We start from the raw sequence: 16,266 nt of genomic DNA on the forward strand, positions 1-16,266 counted from the left end.
TCGCTGAAACAAGCAAATTAAACTTTATTTACCTACCTGAGAGTTCACAGGAGAATAGTCCTCCACACTTCTTGGTTACACGATACTATGTCTTTTCTAGACCTGGAAAAGGGTTCAACTGAAAAGTGCTTCAGTCACTGGCAACCCTTTATTTCCTACTTTAAGAATTTATCCTCTCTCTCCACCGACTAATTGGTTAATATCATCAAGCCTAGCTATTTTTTTGATAATCATTTTTTGTTATTATGCATTTCACATCACTGGACTACATTTATTCATTTTATGTGCACGTTTGTGTATATATGTCTATTTACATGTGTATTTATGTATTATATATATATGATGATGATGATGATTATTATTGGATGTTTGGGTCTAATGAGTTTAAATAAAAGTTCTAATAAAACTTTTTTTATGACTCTGCTACTGTCGCAAACATGCTCATTAAAAACATGATTGTTTGTTTTGAATATTGTGATATACCCAAATTATTCCGAAGAGTGAAGTGTGCCTCTGTCCTTTACACTATACTGCATATTTAATCTGTAATCTCATGTCAGATTTACAGCCTGCAGGTTATTGCTGGCACCTCTTAAAAAGTGAAAATATAAATCTCCCAATGTAACTCAAAGCAAATTAAGTTAGAGTTTGTATTTCCTGAGATCTTATTGGTAGATTGCGTTCATGGAAACTGTGTTATGGGGCACGACGGTGAAGTCATTAAGAAGCTTACAGACGTTCTGGCAGATTAGGTTTTTCTCTTCTAATCCTGCAGATTACCACTGCACAAGCCTGCTGGCTGGGAGTGCTTCATTGCGCTGCGCAGTTTCTTTACATTGATCATTTTTTTGTTGCTGCCACATCACTGGACTACGTAAACTAGGACGGACACAAGCGGGAGAGAGAGGAGGTCAAAGTGCAACAGAACTGCAGAAACTACGCAGTTGTAGGCCGGACAAAGCCTTTAAAAACAAAACAAAACTGTAGATGAAGCCAGGATTTAGGGATGCACTTTGAGTTGGATTTAATGAAACACAACATGTATTTTTGCAAATATTACATCATGGAGATATTCTTTTTGTTTTGAGAACGTGTGAGTGGCAGAACAACAACAACAACAACAACAACTAATAACTTGCACCTAAGTGGAAGATTGGCTGAACAAGGAGGATCCTCTCTTTTGCAGGCTAATGCAAATAGTGTCCATAGCTCTCTGTAGTGAAATGGAGACAGAGCCATATTGTGAAGAGCACAAAGACACCGCAGTGGAGCCTACAGAGCCTGGGGTAAGAGAGGCCATTTCTGAGATTGCTGACAGGGACAGTCACAACACCGAGCTGCCCTGTGAGTCTGCAGAGGAAGGCGAGGAACTGTGTGGGAAAGATCAGCCTGAAACAGAGAGCTGTGCAGGAGAGAGTAAAAGCACTGAGGTAAAAAGCCATTCTGATCCTGATCAAGAAAGTGGAGGCACAGAATGCAAAGAACGGAGGAAACTGAAAAAAACAAACAGCTGGAAGATGGTGCGATTCCAAGACCCATCGGAGGAGGATGCTGTGTTGGAGAGGGACAGCTCAGCAGAGAGTCTCTTTCCAGAATATGCGATGAAGGAGTGGACTTCATCGACCTTTGAGGAACTGTTCATGGCAGAAGATTGGCAGGACATCACAGGTATATCCGGGAATGGTAGAGACACACTTTAGACCTGGTAGTAGCTCTTCTTGCATCAATAACCTATAAGTAACTGGTGCTTTTCATTGACTTTAACCTTTAAATATTATTTTGCTTTGAATCCCTGACCACAAAAGAAGTGACCCAAACATGTCTGAGATCAAACTTAGTATTTGTGGCTGTTTCTGAACATGTGTTTACCAACAACTAGCAGATTAAACTGGCTTCCTGCTGCACGACCTTCTCTTCTTTCCACATGCAGAGGACCGGCTGTTGAGGAAGAAGGTGCTGGAGTCCAAGGCCCCAAACACCCTGCCCCCCACCTGGGGCCAAGAGGTTACTGTGAAGATGCAGTGTGTCTTGGAGGACCGCACTGTGGTGGAGAAGGACTGCAAGCTTGTCTTTGTTATCGGAGAGGGAGATGTAAACCAGGTAAAAGCTTTCATCACACTTGGTAAACAAGACTAAAACTCTACAGCCATCCTAGCAGCTTTATGAGGCTCCCGTAGTGATACGCATTGCCCTATTTAAGAAACACTGCACAAGATAGGAACTAGTTTTGCGGCCACAGTGGGAGCGAGTGGGATTCAGTTTGTTGCAATCTGCAACCTCAGCAACAGATGCCACGAAATCCTACACATTGGATATTTAAATGTTTTTTGTGTAATTATAAAATGTGTAATTCATGATTAATTCAGTAAATAACATAATAACATGTTTTGTTTGACACCTGAAGGCCCTGGAGGAGTGTGTGATATCCATGGAGAAGGGTGAGATCACGTTACTGCTGGCAGATTCCCAGTATGCTTATGGACTTCTGGGAAGGTAAGCATTTTCCTGTTTTGTTGTTTAATGGTAAACTATTGAATTAAGGAGTGTGTAGTACGGAAGCAGAAACAAGACCATGGCCAGTTATAATTGTTTCTAAGTATCATCTCATCTCACTTGTTGCTGTGGGGGCAGCCTGGTCATCCAGGGGTAGTGGAGTTAATGAACCATAAACCGGAGCAGATGGCTTCCTCCTAACACCATTCAGAGGCAGCCTATCAATGGTGTGTTTGTAACCCCCCAGCCAATGGGAGGACTCTACTCATATTACGGCCAGTGTTTTAGATTTGTAACCTTTACACCGTTAAAGAGCCAGTACGCATAGAGGAGATTGGTGTGTCGCTGATGAAAACCCATTGTTTGTGTTTGTTTGTTTTAATGTTTACTTAAACAACCTGAACATGTGAGAACGAGACATTAATGTAGCACAGTGATTTGATGAGTTGGTGTGCAATATATCAGTGAAAATATTTGAAAGAGAAGGTCTTTGAAGGTGGAGCTAGATGAATGATAAGATAATGATAGATAAATGTGTTTAATGTGATTTAATTTGTTTGCTGGTTGATTATGTAGCAAATTACTTTGTGTAGTTCTTGCTGCTGTAAGGCTTTCTAAGTAAACAGTAATATACTGTATGTTATGCTATTTCATAAACAGCAAAATTGCGACCATTAGTTTCAAACTGAAAGCGATAATAACTTTATGCCAGTGTTTATACAAGCCCACACCCATTAGAGTAAATTAAACATTATTATATAGTTTCAAACACTCAACCTAGAGCCAGCATTGTGCTCTGTGAGTGGACAGAAGTTCTCCACTCAGCTATTGTCAACTGAAACCCCAAATGTTATTAATATAAAAGCTTGATGAACCATAAAGTAAAGAGTTTACCTTCGTTTTTGAGGTTATGTGCTTTGCTACATGTAGGGCATTTGTACCATTAAAAGAGTAGAGGAGTAATAAAACAAACACGCGACAGGATACAGAACTAAATTCATGATTTGAATCTTGTTTTTTTATAGGCTGAAAGTAACACAGTAAATCTGAACATTGTTTACAACATAAATGTACTAAAAATTCTGTTGTGAAAACATGTTTTTGTTTCACTGCGTTTGTACTGTACAGTTTCAACCTCTTCTGTGTGTGAGGTCCTGTTTGTATTATGGAGCTCTGTAAAGGGGATGATGGGACATGGGGTGCGTGAGGCGAGAGCGAGGAGTCTCTGAGGTGTTGTCTAGAGTCTCGCCCTCTGTCGCATGTGGAGAAGGAGGCCGAGAAAAAGGGGGAGGCAGCAGGAGGTTAGTTAATGATTGTTTTGATGCAGCTGATTAGGGTTGTGTGCTGTGGAGTCAAATTTAGTCGTACCATAAGGTAGACAATCAGAGCTTCGTGCCAGCTCTTTAAACATGATTCAGTTACTGAGGTTGCTTGCTGCTCTGAATGTGATTTCCCCCCGTCACTGGGGTTAAATAAATTTGTAAATGCTTTGGTATGACGAGTGGGAAAATGAAGAACATATGTAATGAAACAGCATGTTACAAACTACCAAACTCAGCGAGGTAAAAAGGTTAAAACCCATAATGGAAAAATCCTCAGTCTCTGGTGCCCTTAAAGGAAAAGTTAGACATTTTGGAAAATATTCAGGAGAGTTAGCCAGCAGCCAGCTAGCTTAGCTTAGCATAAGGACTGGAAATTAGGTGAAACACCTACATGCACATCTAAAACTCTCAAATGAAACAGGTTATATATTTTTTGTTTAATCCGTACAAAACAGGAAGGGTATGAATGACAATTTGCCAACCAGTGGCGACTCAAAGAAGTTACTGGGCATAGCTAGTGTGTATAAATGTGCTAAAAGAGTGCCATTCATTGAACATGCTCATGTTTTTGGTGGACGATGGACTGTTTTTTTCATGTTTTTTTACGAGTTTTGGCCACCGTAGTTTCTCCTACAAGTTTGGAGGGCATGCGGTTATTCAGTTGGTTGCAATTTGCGACTTGCTAGATGCCACTACATCCTACATATTGGTTCTTTGAGCAAGACACAGAACTACTGGGGCCGCCCAGTTAGCTCAGTGGGTAGAGCTGGCGACCCATGTACCGAGGCCGAGTCCTTGCTGCAGCGGCCCAGGGTTCGAAGCTGACCCGCGGCCCCTTGCTGCGTGTCATCCCCTCTCTCTGTCTCCCTTTCCTGTCTGTCTTCAGCTGCCTCTATCATAAAGGCAATAAAAAGCCCCCAAAAAATATACTTAATAAAAAAAGACACAGAACTACTATGTGCTCATTCTTTGCATGTTGATGTGAAGATATACATCTGCTAATCTATTAATAAATAAGTTATTTGAACAAATAAGCAGAATCACAAGTAGTGACAGACTGCCACAGCATGTCTGTGCTGTAAAATGACAGCGAGACAATAAGGGAAAATCTCATTAGCCTCTCTCGGTTTTCTGTCAGATGCATTGATTGAACTCTGTCAGTAGCCTGTTGCAAACAGTGCTGCTAAGAGCACTTCACAGTTATTTATCAGAACAGAGTGCAAAGCTGGTCAGACAGTATGATTCAACACAGCACAGTGGAGTGGTCTGTAGCTCAGTGTGTGGGTGATGGGCTAGCTGCAGTGCCTGATGTGATCATAGCTGCAATTCCTAAAAAAAGGGTAAAAGAAATGATAATGAAACCCATGGGAAAGTCTGGAGCATTTACTTGATTATTGATTACAACAGACAAGCTGGTCAGGACTTAGTCTTTTGTAAGAAACGCTGAGGTCCCTGTGTCATTGAAGTCCTGAGTCTTTAAAGTGGAGATGTGGCGAAAGACTCCATCACAGTCGCATTTAAGGAACAGCAGCGTGCGTCAAAACTATTCCCCACTGAGACAAACTGATTAGTCATAGACACAGACTGCCTCCCCTCATTCGTTATCAGAGAGCAGTAGAAGCTAACATCTGTTGCTCTCTGGACAGGTGCAACTTTAACACTCATAAACCCTCCAGGGTCCAGAGGGTGACTGCCTCATCAGCCCTGCACAACCCCAAAGTCGACAACATTAAGTGTCATTGGCAGCTGCTTTATTTTAATTTGAATAAAATTATACTTGCCAAATAAGAAACCTGAGGTTAGCCTACTTTTACTATTGTCACTTGAAGTACAGTTTGCTGATAACATGTCTGTACTTTTGTTTAAAGGACCAGTGTGTAGGATTTAGTGGCATCTAGTGGTGTAGTTGCAAGAACATTACAAAAATTGCGGTACCAAAAATATACCAAACCAAACCATGAATTTTGCAAACCATTCCACCCCTAGGAGTTACTTTTTCCTACCAAACACTCTCCTCCTTGTGCTGTCAACAGACACATTGGGGTGATGTCCATGCAAATGGTTCATCATATTAGAAGTATTACTGCTAGCATAAGCTAAACGTACTGCACAGTGCTTGCACACAGTCGCCGTTTTATCCACTACTTTTTTCCGCCATTGTCGTAGTCATAGATAATGCGTAATGCATAATGCTTCCATACAACTGTAGGCTACTCTGTCTTGTCCACTTACCATTTCAAAGACTGACTGACAGCTGCATTCTACACTGTTTTACAATTTATTTGAACTTTTCATGTTATATTTCAAATGAACTGAACAACACATACATGACCCCAACCCTTGACTCGTGAACTTAATGGTTTGGATTTCTTACTTGAACCATTTCATTCCTGATTTGAATCAATAACTTCATCATTTATTACTGTGTTGTGCCCCTCAAAATAAGTGATACATTGTACTTAGTAGTTACTAAGTAATCCCTTATTACTTCATAATTATGACAAGTAGCTAGTAGAGTTTGTTAGACAGATACATTTATTGTCATAAAATATTCTCTTGAAAATCATCATTATCTATTATATAATCATACATTCTGAGTTGTTTACTAACTGCTTACTGTAAAGTGTTCATTATGTTTGAGTGTCACAGTGAGGCAAGGACAACCTTTTCTTCCCTTGTAGTAGCATCTACCGAAGGAAATGGAAAAGGACCCAGAATTTAACCCTGATGTCTCCCTCATGAAATAACGGATAATAAATTACATACAGAGACTGTGAACCACAGCATGCAAGTATAGAAGATAATCGCATACTAAACAAATACCCTTTAATGGAACAGGAGTGGAGACACACCAGATGGTTATCATCGTCCATTTCTGAGGGGAGAAAAACAAATAAGTCCTACTGTGGGAGGAGAGAGAGGAATCTCCCTTATTTTGACCCCACAGGATGTGGGACTGATCACTGTTGGAGCCTTGATTACACCAAGATTACTGATCTGGCAGTACAGTAGCAGGGTTGAGTGGAGGTTTGCTTTGTGGGAAAGTACTGTAACTCTTACCTTGATGAGTGACGGTTATTGCATAATATTCATCATCTGTCAGTAGATTTTGCCTGCCTGAGTCAGCCTGACTGCCAGGCTGCCATAGTGTGCAAGCAGAATAAATAGTGGTAAAATGAAAATAAAACATATCAGACTTTTTCAATACCTGAAAAAAATCCTTATTTCAATGGAAGTTCACCAGCCTTCCAAATTTTAGACTGACATTAAGAAAAAAATTGAAAATTGCAGAAATCAGGCAATATAAAAAGACACCAAAATAAGAGTCTACAGCCATACCAGTATCTCTGTGAGGCTCACAGTGACAAAGCTTCCATGCTGATGTTTAGCAGGTATAATGTTTACCATGTTCCCCATTTTAATTTAGCATGTTAGCATGCTAACAACATACTCAACAGTAAACACAAAGTACAGTTTAGGCTGATGGGAATGTTATGTCAGATATTAACCGAAGTTTTGCAAATCGCCCTAAGGGGAACATGGCTATATGAACCAAATGCCATAGTAATGGATCAGATCATTGTTGAGATATTTCACTCAAAACCACAAAAATCAACCCCATGGTGGCACTAGAGGAAAAATCTGAGGATCGCCAAAGTTATTAGGCTTAATCCTCTGGCCATCATAAATGTCTTATATTTTAGGCTGGACCAAAGAGGTGGACCAACTACGCTGCTAGCATGGCTTTTAAAAATTACAAAATTGAAACTGAAAAAAAAAATTTTGTTTCACAAAGCAGACTAGGTAAAAATATCACTGATAGACACCCAAAAATCTCAACATAAAAACAACAATTGTATATAAGAAATCATGTCAGCATACTTACATCAGACATTGTTTTCATTCAGGCTGGAATGTCAATAAGTCAGAATTATTTGGATTAGGTTACAATTTTGCTCTGTGTAAGATCCAGCCTGTATCACAAACTAATTATTAAACAACATATTTGATTGGAGCTTGTGTGCAAGCGTTATGTTTGACATACAATATTAAATATTTACCCAGAACTAATGGATAGCATGCGTTGACCAGTGAAACTTCTTGGGAATGTGCTCAAGGGAAATCTTTGTTGACAGTCATAAGAAGGTTGGCGTGTGTGGAGGCCTTTCTCCGCGGCACACCCATACCAGCAGGGAATGCAGCCGAAAAAGGTAACAGTGACATTTTTCAGGGCAGAAAGGTATGTAAGAACAAGAGATTAAAAGTGCAAAGTGGCAACATGAGAAAGTGTCAAGCCAGAAATGGGATCAATGGGATCAAGTCTGATGATGAGTGAGGATGCTTGAGAAGACATGAGTTATGCCAGTGACATATGACACATTTGGTCTCTGTGTAGACAAAATGTGTTGCATTATAGAAGAAATCAGTATATTTTTGCTAGACTTAATTAAATTGTTTTGAGATTATTGTGTGTGTGTTCTTCAGTAGAAAAAAACAGTATCTCTTCCTATCACCCAATGTAACACAATCTATTAGGAACCGGCAGTTCTGCTTTTCATTTCATCAGGCACTTGCCAATAGACAGGTACAGTGACTCACTAACAACAGAGCTGGACTGGTGTCTCACACTTTTCTGCACACGAGCCCTGCTCCCGTCTCCAGATACGTAAGCATGTTGTCCACTCAGAGAATTTGTGAGGTGGAGTTCCTCCCTGTGCTGAAGGTAATGTGACTCACTCTGCAGAACTACCTGGGTCAAATGAATAATGTGACCTTTGAGACACTGGAAAACACTTCTCCACATTGGTGCTTCCTCTAGGTACAAAATTACTTGTACATACAAGCAAAGGGCTGTTTAGAGTCACCAGTATGAAGAACATGTTTTCCTGTTTGTCATCAGTGAAAGATTCCAGATGAACTCTTGGCTCTGTGGTCACGTGACTTAAACAAGTTTGACTGTAGCTTTTGGCCTATGTGTGTCTCTTTCCCAGCACAAACACAGCAGGCTGACAAGAAACCACACCCAGACCTCACGCTCGAGGAGCAGGCCAGCAAGCACTGACAGCTGTAGCACGCTCCAGATAAGATCAGGCTCAGGCTCCCAATCAGCAGGCTCTCTTCTGTTTGCAGCAACCACTGCTACATTAGTTTGAAGCTTCATGTGTTGAGCTAAAGCTAAAGAAGAAATATATGAATTAAATCTGAATTGACTGTTTTACCTCTAAAAACTAGATGGCGGGTTGTTTTGGCCCTACAGCAGTATTTTGCCACTCAGACCAATGTTTGAACTGTGTATGTCCCTCATCTAATCTCCCTGGATGTTTACCTTTTTCCCCTACTGCTAGCAGGCTTATCTCTCTCATCGACACAGCCTTGGTTGTAATATAGCACTGCCCTCAGTTAAATCTACTTCTGCTTTTAGTGGTCAGGGGGTATTTAGTGGGACAGTAAATCTCCTCAACTGAAATGAGATTTTAATGAATTTTAGGTTGATTGCATATTTTTAGAGCCGATAACACTGGTTAGAGTTTTGTTAGTGTTAGTTTTACATTGCTTTGTTTAAATGTATTATTTATTTATTTGTGTCCCCCATTTACTCCCATTTTGGAACACCAAATTCCCTTTGCACAGCAGTCCTTGTCTCTGCTGTAACTGTATTGCTCTTGTGGACAAAGTGTTTACACTTGGTAGGTTTTCATGGGAGGGAAGGTGTGTGATTACAATAGAATTAAAAGCCACAATATGAAGAGAGCAAACAGGACATTAGTCAACATAATACAAACCACTTCCCAGTCCATTCAGTGTTTCTCACCTAAAGGCACCGTGTGTACCCTTGAGGCCAGACAAAGACACATTTCCCACTTCAAAAAACATTTACATAGCCGAATTTTGTTAACATCTATGTGCACCTCTTCATCTTCAGTACTTTTGTTGGTGCATTGCTTTGTTTCTTTGCAACAAACTATTGAATAGCATGAACCTGGTGGCGGGACTGTGTGTGGTATCATCTGTGTGCTCATGTAGGCATGATATAAACAAAATAGGGACTCACTTGTAAAAATATTACTCCAGAGTGCTGTTAGTAGTTAAAAACACCACTAGGTACCCATACATAAAAGTATCAATACTAGTAGTATAATAATAGCCCAGAAGGCACAAACCAAACACTAGCTCTAGATAGGGCCATTGACGTTCTTTTAAGCAATTTCGCTGCCACTGTAGTTGTAGGTTCACGGTTTGCGGTTCGATTCCTGGCTCCTCCCGCTTCATGTGTTCTTGAGCAAGATACTGAACTCCAAATTGCTCCTGATGCTGTGCATCGGTGTATGAATGTGTGTGAATGGGTGACTGTGGCATGTAGTGTAAAAGCATGGTCGGAAACTATAAAGGTGCTATTTAAGTACAGTCCATTTATCATTTAAACCAAAGTACAGAAATGTTATCAGCAAACTGTACTTTGGGTATCAAAAGTAAAACTAAGTTACTCATCAGAGATATATTATTTATTATCATATTATTTGCTTAACATTCCACCACAGGTTGAAATGCACCAAGAACCAATCTTGTATCTAATATGTACAATGTCTTTCCTTTGAGATGATGACTTTATTTATTTAGCTCATTCTTTTTCTTAAGGAACCCAAAAAATTTAGACATCATTTCCACTGAAGATGTTACACTATAAAAATAGCTTGTTTGGCCCCATATAAGTTGACGTCCATACCTTCTGTCCTACCCTCACCTCTGATATGTATCTTTCATACATTGCTGTCAAAACATGCTGCCTTTGCTGGAACACAATACTGTCATGCTTCACAGACCTCGCAATGTTGTAAAAGTCCGTGGCACACAAGAGGGAAACACGGGAGAAACACACGTGAGACGGCACTTCAGCCCCACCATCACCTTTCCGACCCATTGCAAGGCACTCTTTTTAAATCATCCACAAAGAACACAGCCAGAAAGGGTAAGAGAGATTAGTGGTGCATAACAAAAATTAAATGGTTGCAGAGAACCAATATTAAAAGTAACATAATGTGCTCTTGTTAACAAGCAAGCCTGCACTGTCCTGTGTGTTATCGGCTGGTTGTATCTAATTTGAGTATATGACGTCTAAATTAATATATAAAAGCACTCCATGAATAGATTTGGATTATTTAAAACACCTTGAAAAGGGTACTTTGCAGACAGCGTCTGAAATCCCCTAACCCTGGCACCTTTCTGAAGTCAGAATTTGGGGGGACTACACTTGGCAATTTTTGTAACTTTCCAAATAGTTTCCAAAGAGGATTACTCATACAGACTTGATGATCCTCATCTTGTGACATTTTTTCTCACACCACCATAAAGTTGACATAAGGTTCATCCCCTCAGGGTATATTGCAATAAATTTGATCCCCTTGCTTTTAATCTAGCGCCATTGTGACAACACATTATGTAATACCATTGTATTATGCAATAATGACACAATTTAATACATTTTCACTTCATTATGTAACAACACCCATATTTTTTTTTTTAAAAACAGCTCCTAGTATCTTATTTAATTTTATTATTAAATTATTACATATTGTGGTTTCACTTTTTTATGAACTGCATTTTGAACAAGCTGGACTTTTTGGGGAGTTTTCCAGATCAGCATTTGACATGACATCCCTAAGTTTGGCTGTCCTTGTAAGATGATAACAAGCTGATCTTGTTTCTGCTTTTATGTGGCTATTAAAAGTAAGATCAGAGTCAACTATAACGCCAGGAGGGGCATCATAGGTAATAGGAGTCTAATTTAATATTTGGGTTTAAATTAGTTAGTTAATTTAGTCTAATTTAGGTTAATTGTTAAAAATACAACACACAAAAGAAGACATCCATTTCTGTAGGTTATTACATAATACCCATATTATACACCATATTATTACATATTCATCATTTAGCATTGCATGCTAACACGTTAAATGAGATGTTGATCCTGGTAAACATTATACCTGCTTAGCATCAGCATGTTATCACTGTCATTGTGATTGTGTCATGTTAGCATGTAGGTCTACTACTATATGGCTGTAAACCTTTAGTCTTGTTTATTTTAACTGAACTACTTTCATCACTTTTCACATGTACGAGTGCAAAGACAGTCCTTGAGTGTGCTATTATCCTAATTTGAACAACAATTGTATTTCGTCTCTTTCTGTATGTACAGCCAGCTTTTCACCCCGCCTTCGACTGTGGCCATTTAGAACAGCTATAAACACTTTTGCCTACAACACCTTGTACAAACTAACTTGTTTTAAGTGTTCTTAGCTGCTTTCAATCTCCCTTGTCATGGCTCAAACACAGAAGCTGTGTCTTGGATTCTTTGACTTCCAGGACCACCTAGTCCCACTAGGTTGTGGCTCAGAGAAGTCACTTGTGATTATGATTTGAAATACAGATTTTAATCTACAAAAGAATGCAACTTTACCATAGCTCAGACTGACTGTCTGATTGCCAGGCAACTCATTAACTCACTTTATATAGTATATTTAGCTCCTTTGTAACTCCAGTAGAACGAACGCAGATGGGAGAGTGGAAGGGCAAGCTGTTACGTATGGACAGTGACACACTGTGCACACATACACAGTGTGTAACAGGTCTGTATTGACTGGTTAACATGCTGAATTTATTATGTAATGTGTCAAAAAGACCAGACAACAGTGTATCCGAGCAAATATGCTTATGTGTCTATGGATCTGTGTCGTGCTGCTGTGGAGGAATTTGAGGTGGCATGTGCTGCCCGCGAGCCCAGAGGAGACAGATCTGTAGCAGAGTATCATGTGGCACTGGTGTGTGCGTTGCTGTGGTATGTGTGTGTGTGTGTGTGTGTGTGTGTGTGTCTGTGTGTCTGTGTCTGTGTTAGTGGATAAAGAGGTACCGTCAGTGGGGACGTGGAGGGTGACTCATCTCTGTGAGACGTCAGTACTTCGTCATCAGACGTCTGCAGCAGTCTATCAAAGGCACACACACATGCAGACACACACACACACACACACACACACACACACACACACACACACACACACACACACACACACACATACAAGGTTTTCAAAATATTCCTCTCAAAGTTAACGGCAGACTCCCACTGACATCCTCACTGCAAAATTAAAATCAGATGTGCAGTGATTAAGCTTTAGGGATTAACTGAGTAAATCTCATTATAAATGAAACAATCTCAGTTGTTTAATAGCGCTGATGGGATTAGTTGCACTGCTCTAATGTTTCATATTGTCATTCCAGATGGTGAAGGACAATACAAGTGAGCTCATGTATGGCAAAACACTGTTTGTCAACGTAAGAGCAAAAACAGCCCGAAAATCCTTGTAAATGGGCTGCCTGTGTTTGCTTTCTAAGCTCTCTGTGATGAGAGTGACCTATGCCATTGCCACTGGCTCTGGTCAAGTAAAGTCAAGCCCTTCCTCCCTGAGAAATATGGCCCTTTCACTCACGACTGATGCTCCAGGTCTCATAGTTCTGCAGCCATCAGGAAAAGACTAAAGGAGTCTGCTAATGTCCCTGCTACATCTGCTTTACTCAGACAAAGGCTGCACCTCCGTGACAACCTGACTAATAAGTCAGGAGTGCAGTGTGCTGCTATTGATTCACAAGCTGCACAGAATGGTAGAGCTTGCTGCTGCTGAAAGGAAGCTGGATCTTTATTGGTTAGATAACAGACACACACTCACTGAGGCAGTCATATTTCTTGTGGACAGAAACATGACAGGAGGGCGAAAGTGAATGATAATGATGTTTTTGTTTGATGTGCATACACTGCACAACTTCAGAAAAGTCAACATGTACACATAATGTATGTGCTTGTAAATTACTCTTCAGACATGTTCAACATTAAAGACGTGAAGGCCGGGTGTAGCTGCACTGGTGCACATAAGTAACAACAACTGCTGCTTTAAAGTTACATCTCATTTAATCATCAGTCAGTGAGCGCGATAACGGCTGTCCGTTTCTTGTGCACTCAATTTGCAAAATGATATTCAAGAAAAGGTGACATTTTCTTGTGGGAGTTATCAGGTTTGAGCATGTGTGACAGCTCGGACTTAGAAGGGAAATTAATTTCTGATCAATATCTCTTTATGACATTTATTCTGCTACCAGAATGTCATACATAAAGCAATGAGCAGCTTGTGGTCACAAACATTAATGTTCACAACTCTGTAACCACAGAGGGACGCAAACAGCAACCCTGCTGCATGATAATGAAACGTTTCAACCGCATTTTATTTGGCCAAATCCCACTTTCTGAGAAAGATAAATCTTTGATCTGTATGCAAATTAAATTGCTCATCTGAACAGAAAGCATAAAATACTCTTCCAACATCCAGGGATTCATATGTCCACTGAAGTAGACAGACATTTATGTGAAGTATAACAATAATTGAAGAGGAGGACTTTCATCTTTCAAATGGTAGGATTTTGGGCTCCTCACTCAGAATTTGTCATAACTTGGAAAGCTTTGAAGTTCAGTAGTGAAATCCAAAACTGCCAGAGTTTTATTTTATCTAAACAGTAGACATAACGTTGGAGCAAAGAAAGAACCGAGCTGTCATTGCTGTCAACTACTGCTTCACAAATACCTCACTGAGAATCCACTGAAATTAAACCTCACTCCCCAGGGCTGAATAAGAAATTGCTACTTGACCACACCGTGTACACCCCAGAGACATAATGCTTGTTTGTATTAATTGATTATGGATTTAGAATAAATCCTGGGATAAGATATCTTCTACAGATAACAGCTAGGTTGATACTGACCTCTGGGGATATTTTCCTGTGTAAAACAGATTGCTCTTACCCATCCTAATGCAGAGTAAAAGCTTTTGAACTTTTTGAGGAATTATTCATCTAGATGCAGCCGCATATCTGAGACTAGACCTGTGAGAGATTTCAGATTATTGCGTAAGGTAGAATCTTAAAACTGGTCCTGCTCACCTGTGAGTCAGAGTAAAGCTGTTGTTTTGTAAAAAAGCTTTGAACTTCCCTCATTCATTCACTCACAGCTGAAATTGGCATAATTAAATATATAAATTAGCCAAGTTCTCTCAAGAAAACTCCATGTAGCGTTTGTGTGTGTTAATGATGTTTGTAAATTTTTTTGTATTCACACAAGGCACCAGATGCAGATCTAGAGAAATATTAATGGGGTGGCAAGACGGTGGCAGGCACATTGAATAGAAATATTCAGGTGAAATTAGAAATCAATAAATTATTTCCAAATCGTTGGTTCCCAATTCAAATTTTTTCTCCAAATACAATGAATTTAAGTCATAACAAATGAGAAAATTAATTTCAGTTTTTCATTATTTTCAAAAATCTAAACTCATGTGTTAAATTTGACAGCATTTGACACCAAACTTGTGTGGCAGCTGGGGTGGCCAGTCATTTTTTAGGTCAGATCAGCCCCTACAGGGTACTGGTTGTGGTATTTTCCCTCCCTACTGCAAATAACTACTGTATTTATTGTACTTTCTCTACTTAAAGCTGGTTTAATAAAGTTGTGTAACCAAACAGTCTCACTGAAATGCCCTGGGAACTACACATCCCTGCTATTAAACAGCCATTATATGCCCTGCAGGTAGTTGAGGGCTGAGATTGGATTCATTTTAACAGGCTGAGGAAATCTGCTGTAGATTATATGGGGACTTTTGATGAGCTCTGTAGCCAGGATGTAGGCAGTAGGCAGTAGCTGCCCTACTGTGTGCCCTGTGAGCACAGTTTCATTGGTTCATTACTGGAGGAGGAAATAAAAACAAAACAGAGAGGAAAGCATGCAGAGGCAGCAGCTGAAAGGTGTCATGTGGGTCACTGGTGATTAGTGCTACAACAGTGTGATGCTGCGCTCAGCTCAACCAATGAGTTTGTTTCTACATCTCTGTAATAGCAGGCTGTTTTGCTTCAAATTAACTAGTATGGCAGTAGGCGAGGAAAAACAGCTGTGACGTCTCACCAATGCCAGGATTAAAACTAAGCTGCTTTGCACGGCTGTATTGGTGCTGTGTGTCCATCTAAGAGTCAAAACAGAGACAGAACAACAGCAGCAGCAGCAGCAGACCGGTTTTCACTGCTGTAAAAAAAATAAACAACCTCATAAATCCTCTTGGATTTTGTTTTCTCAAAGCTGCGCACCACATTTATTACACTATATCAGTGCACTATCTGAGGTTGTAACCATAGAAACCAGTATGAGGTACATCGTTGGCTTTTCCATCTTTTAAAACGGAGAGCATGACGTCAAAGTGACCGCTGTTTTCCCTCTGAGGGAGTTTTTCCTTTCATTCAGTGCAGCGAGGGGCCTGCTTGATAGATAACAGAGTGAGTCAGCGGCACTATCATACACCTTAATGAGGAAGTTTGCTAAGCCACAACACATGAATCAAATTCATCTATAATGAATGCTTAACTTCCC

At 40.0% G+C, this 16,266-nt stretch overlaps 1 protein-coding gene across 1 annotated transcript in view; it reads left to right on the plus strand.

The window, feature by feature from the left end:
* The first annotated feature begins 740 nt into the window (after positions 1–740).
* Positions 741–16,266, plus strand: part of fkbp16 (FKBP prolyl isomerase 16) — a 30,520-nt gene continuing 14,994 nt past the window's right edge. Inside the window, exons 1-3 of the mRNA XM_051382458.1 lie at positions 741–1,668; positions 1,931–2,100; positions 2,405–2,493. Coding sequence (XP_051238418.1) covers positions 1,191–1,668; positions 1,931–2,100; positions 2,405–2,493 — 737 coding nt within the window. The 5' untranslated portion in view covers positions 741–1,190. The remainder of the gene's footprint in view (positions 1,669–1,930; positions 2,101–2,404; positions 2,494–16,266) is intronic.

Source organism: Dicentrarchus labrax, unplaced genomic scaffold, assembly GCF_905237075.1.
Source record: "Dicentrarchus labrax unplaced genomic scaffold, dlabrax2021, whole genome shotgun sequence".
Classification (NCBI taxonomy): Eukaryota; Metazoa; Chordata; class Actinopteri; family Moronidae; genus Dicentrarchus; species Dicentrarchus labrax.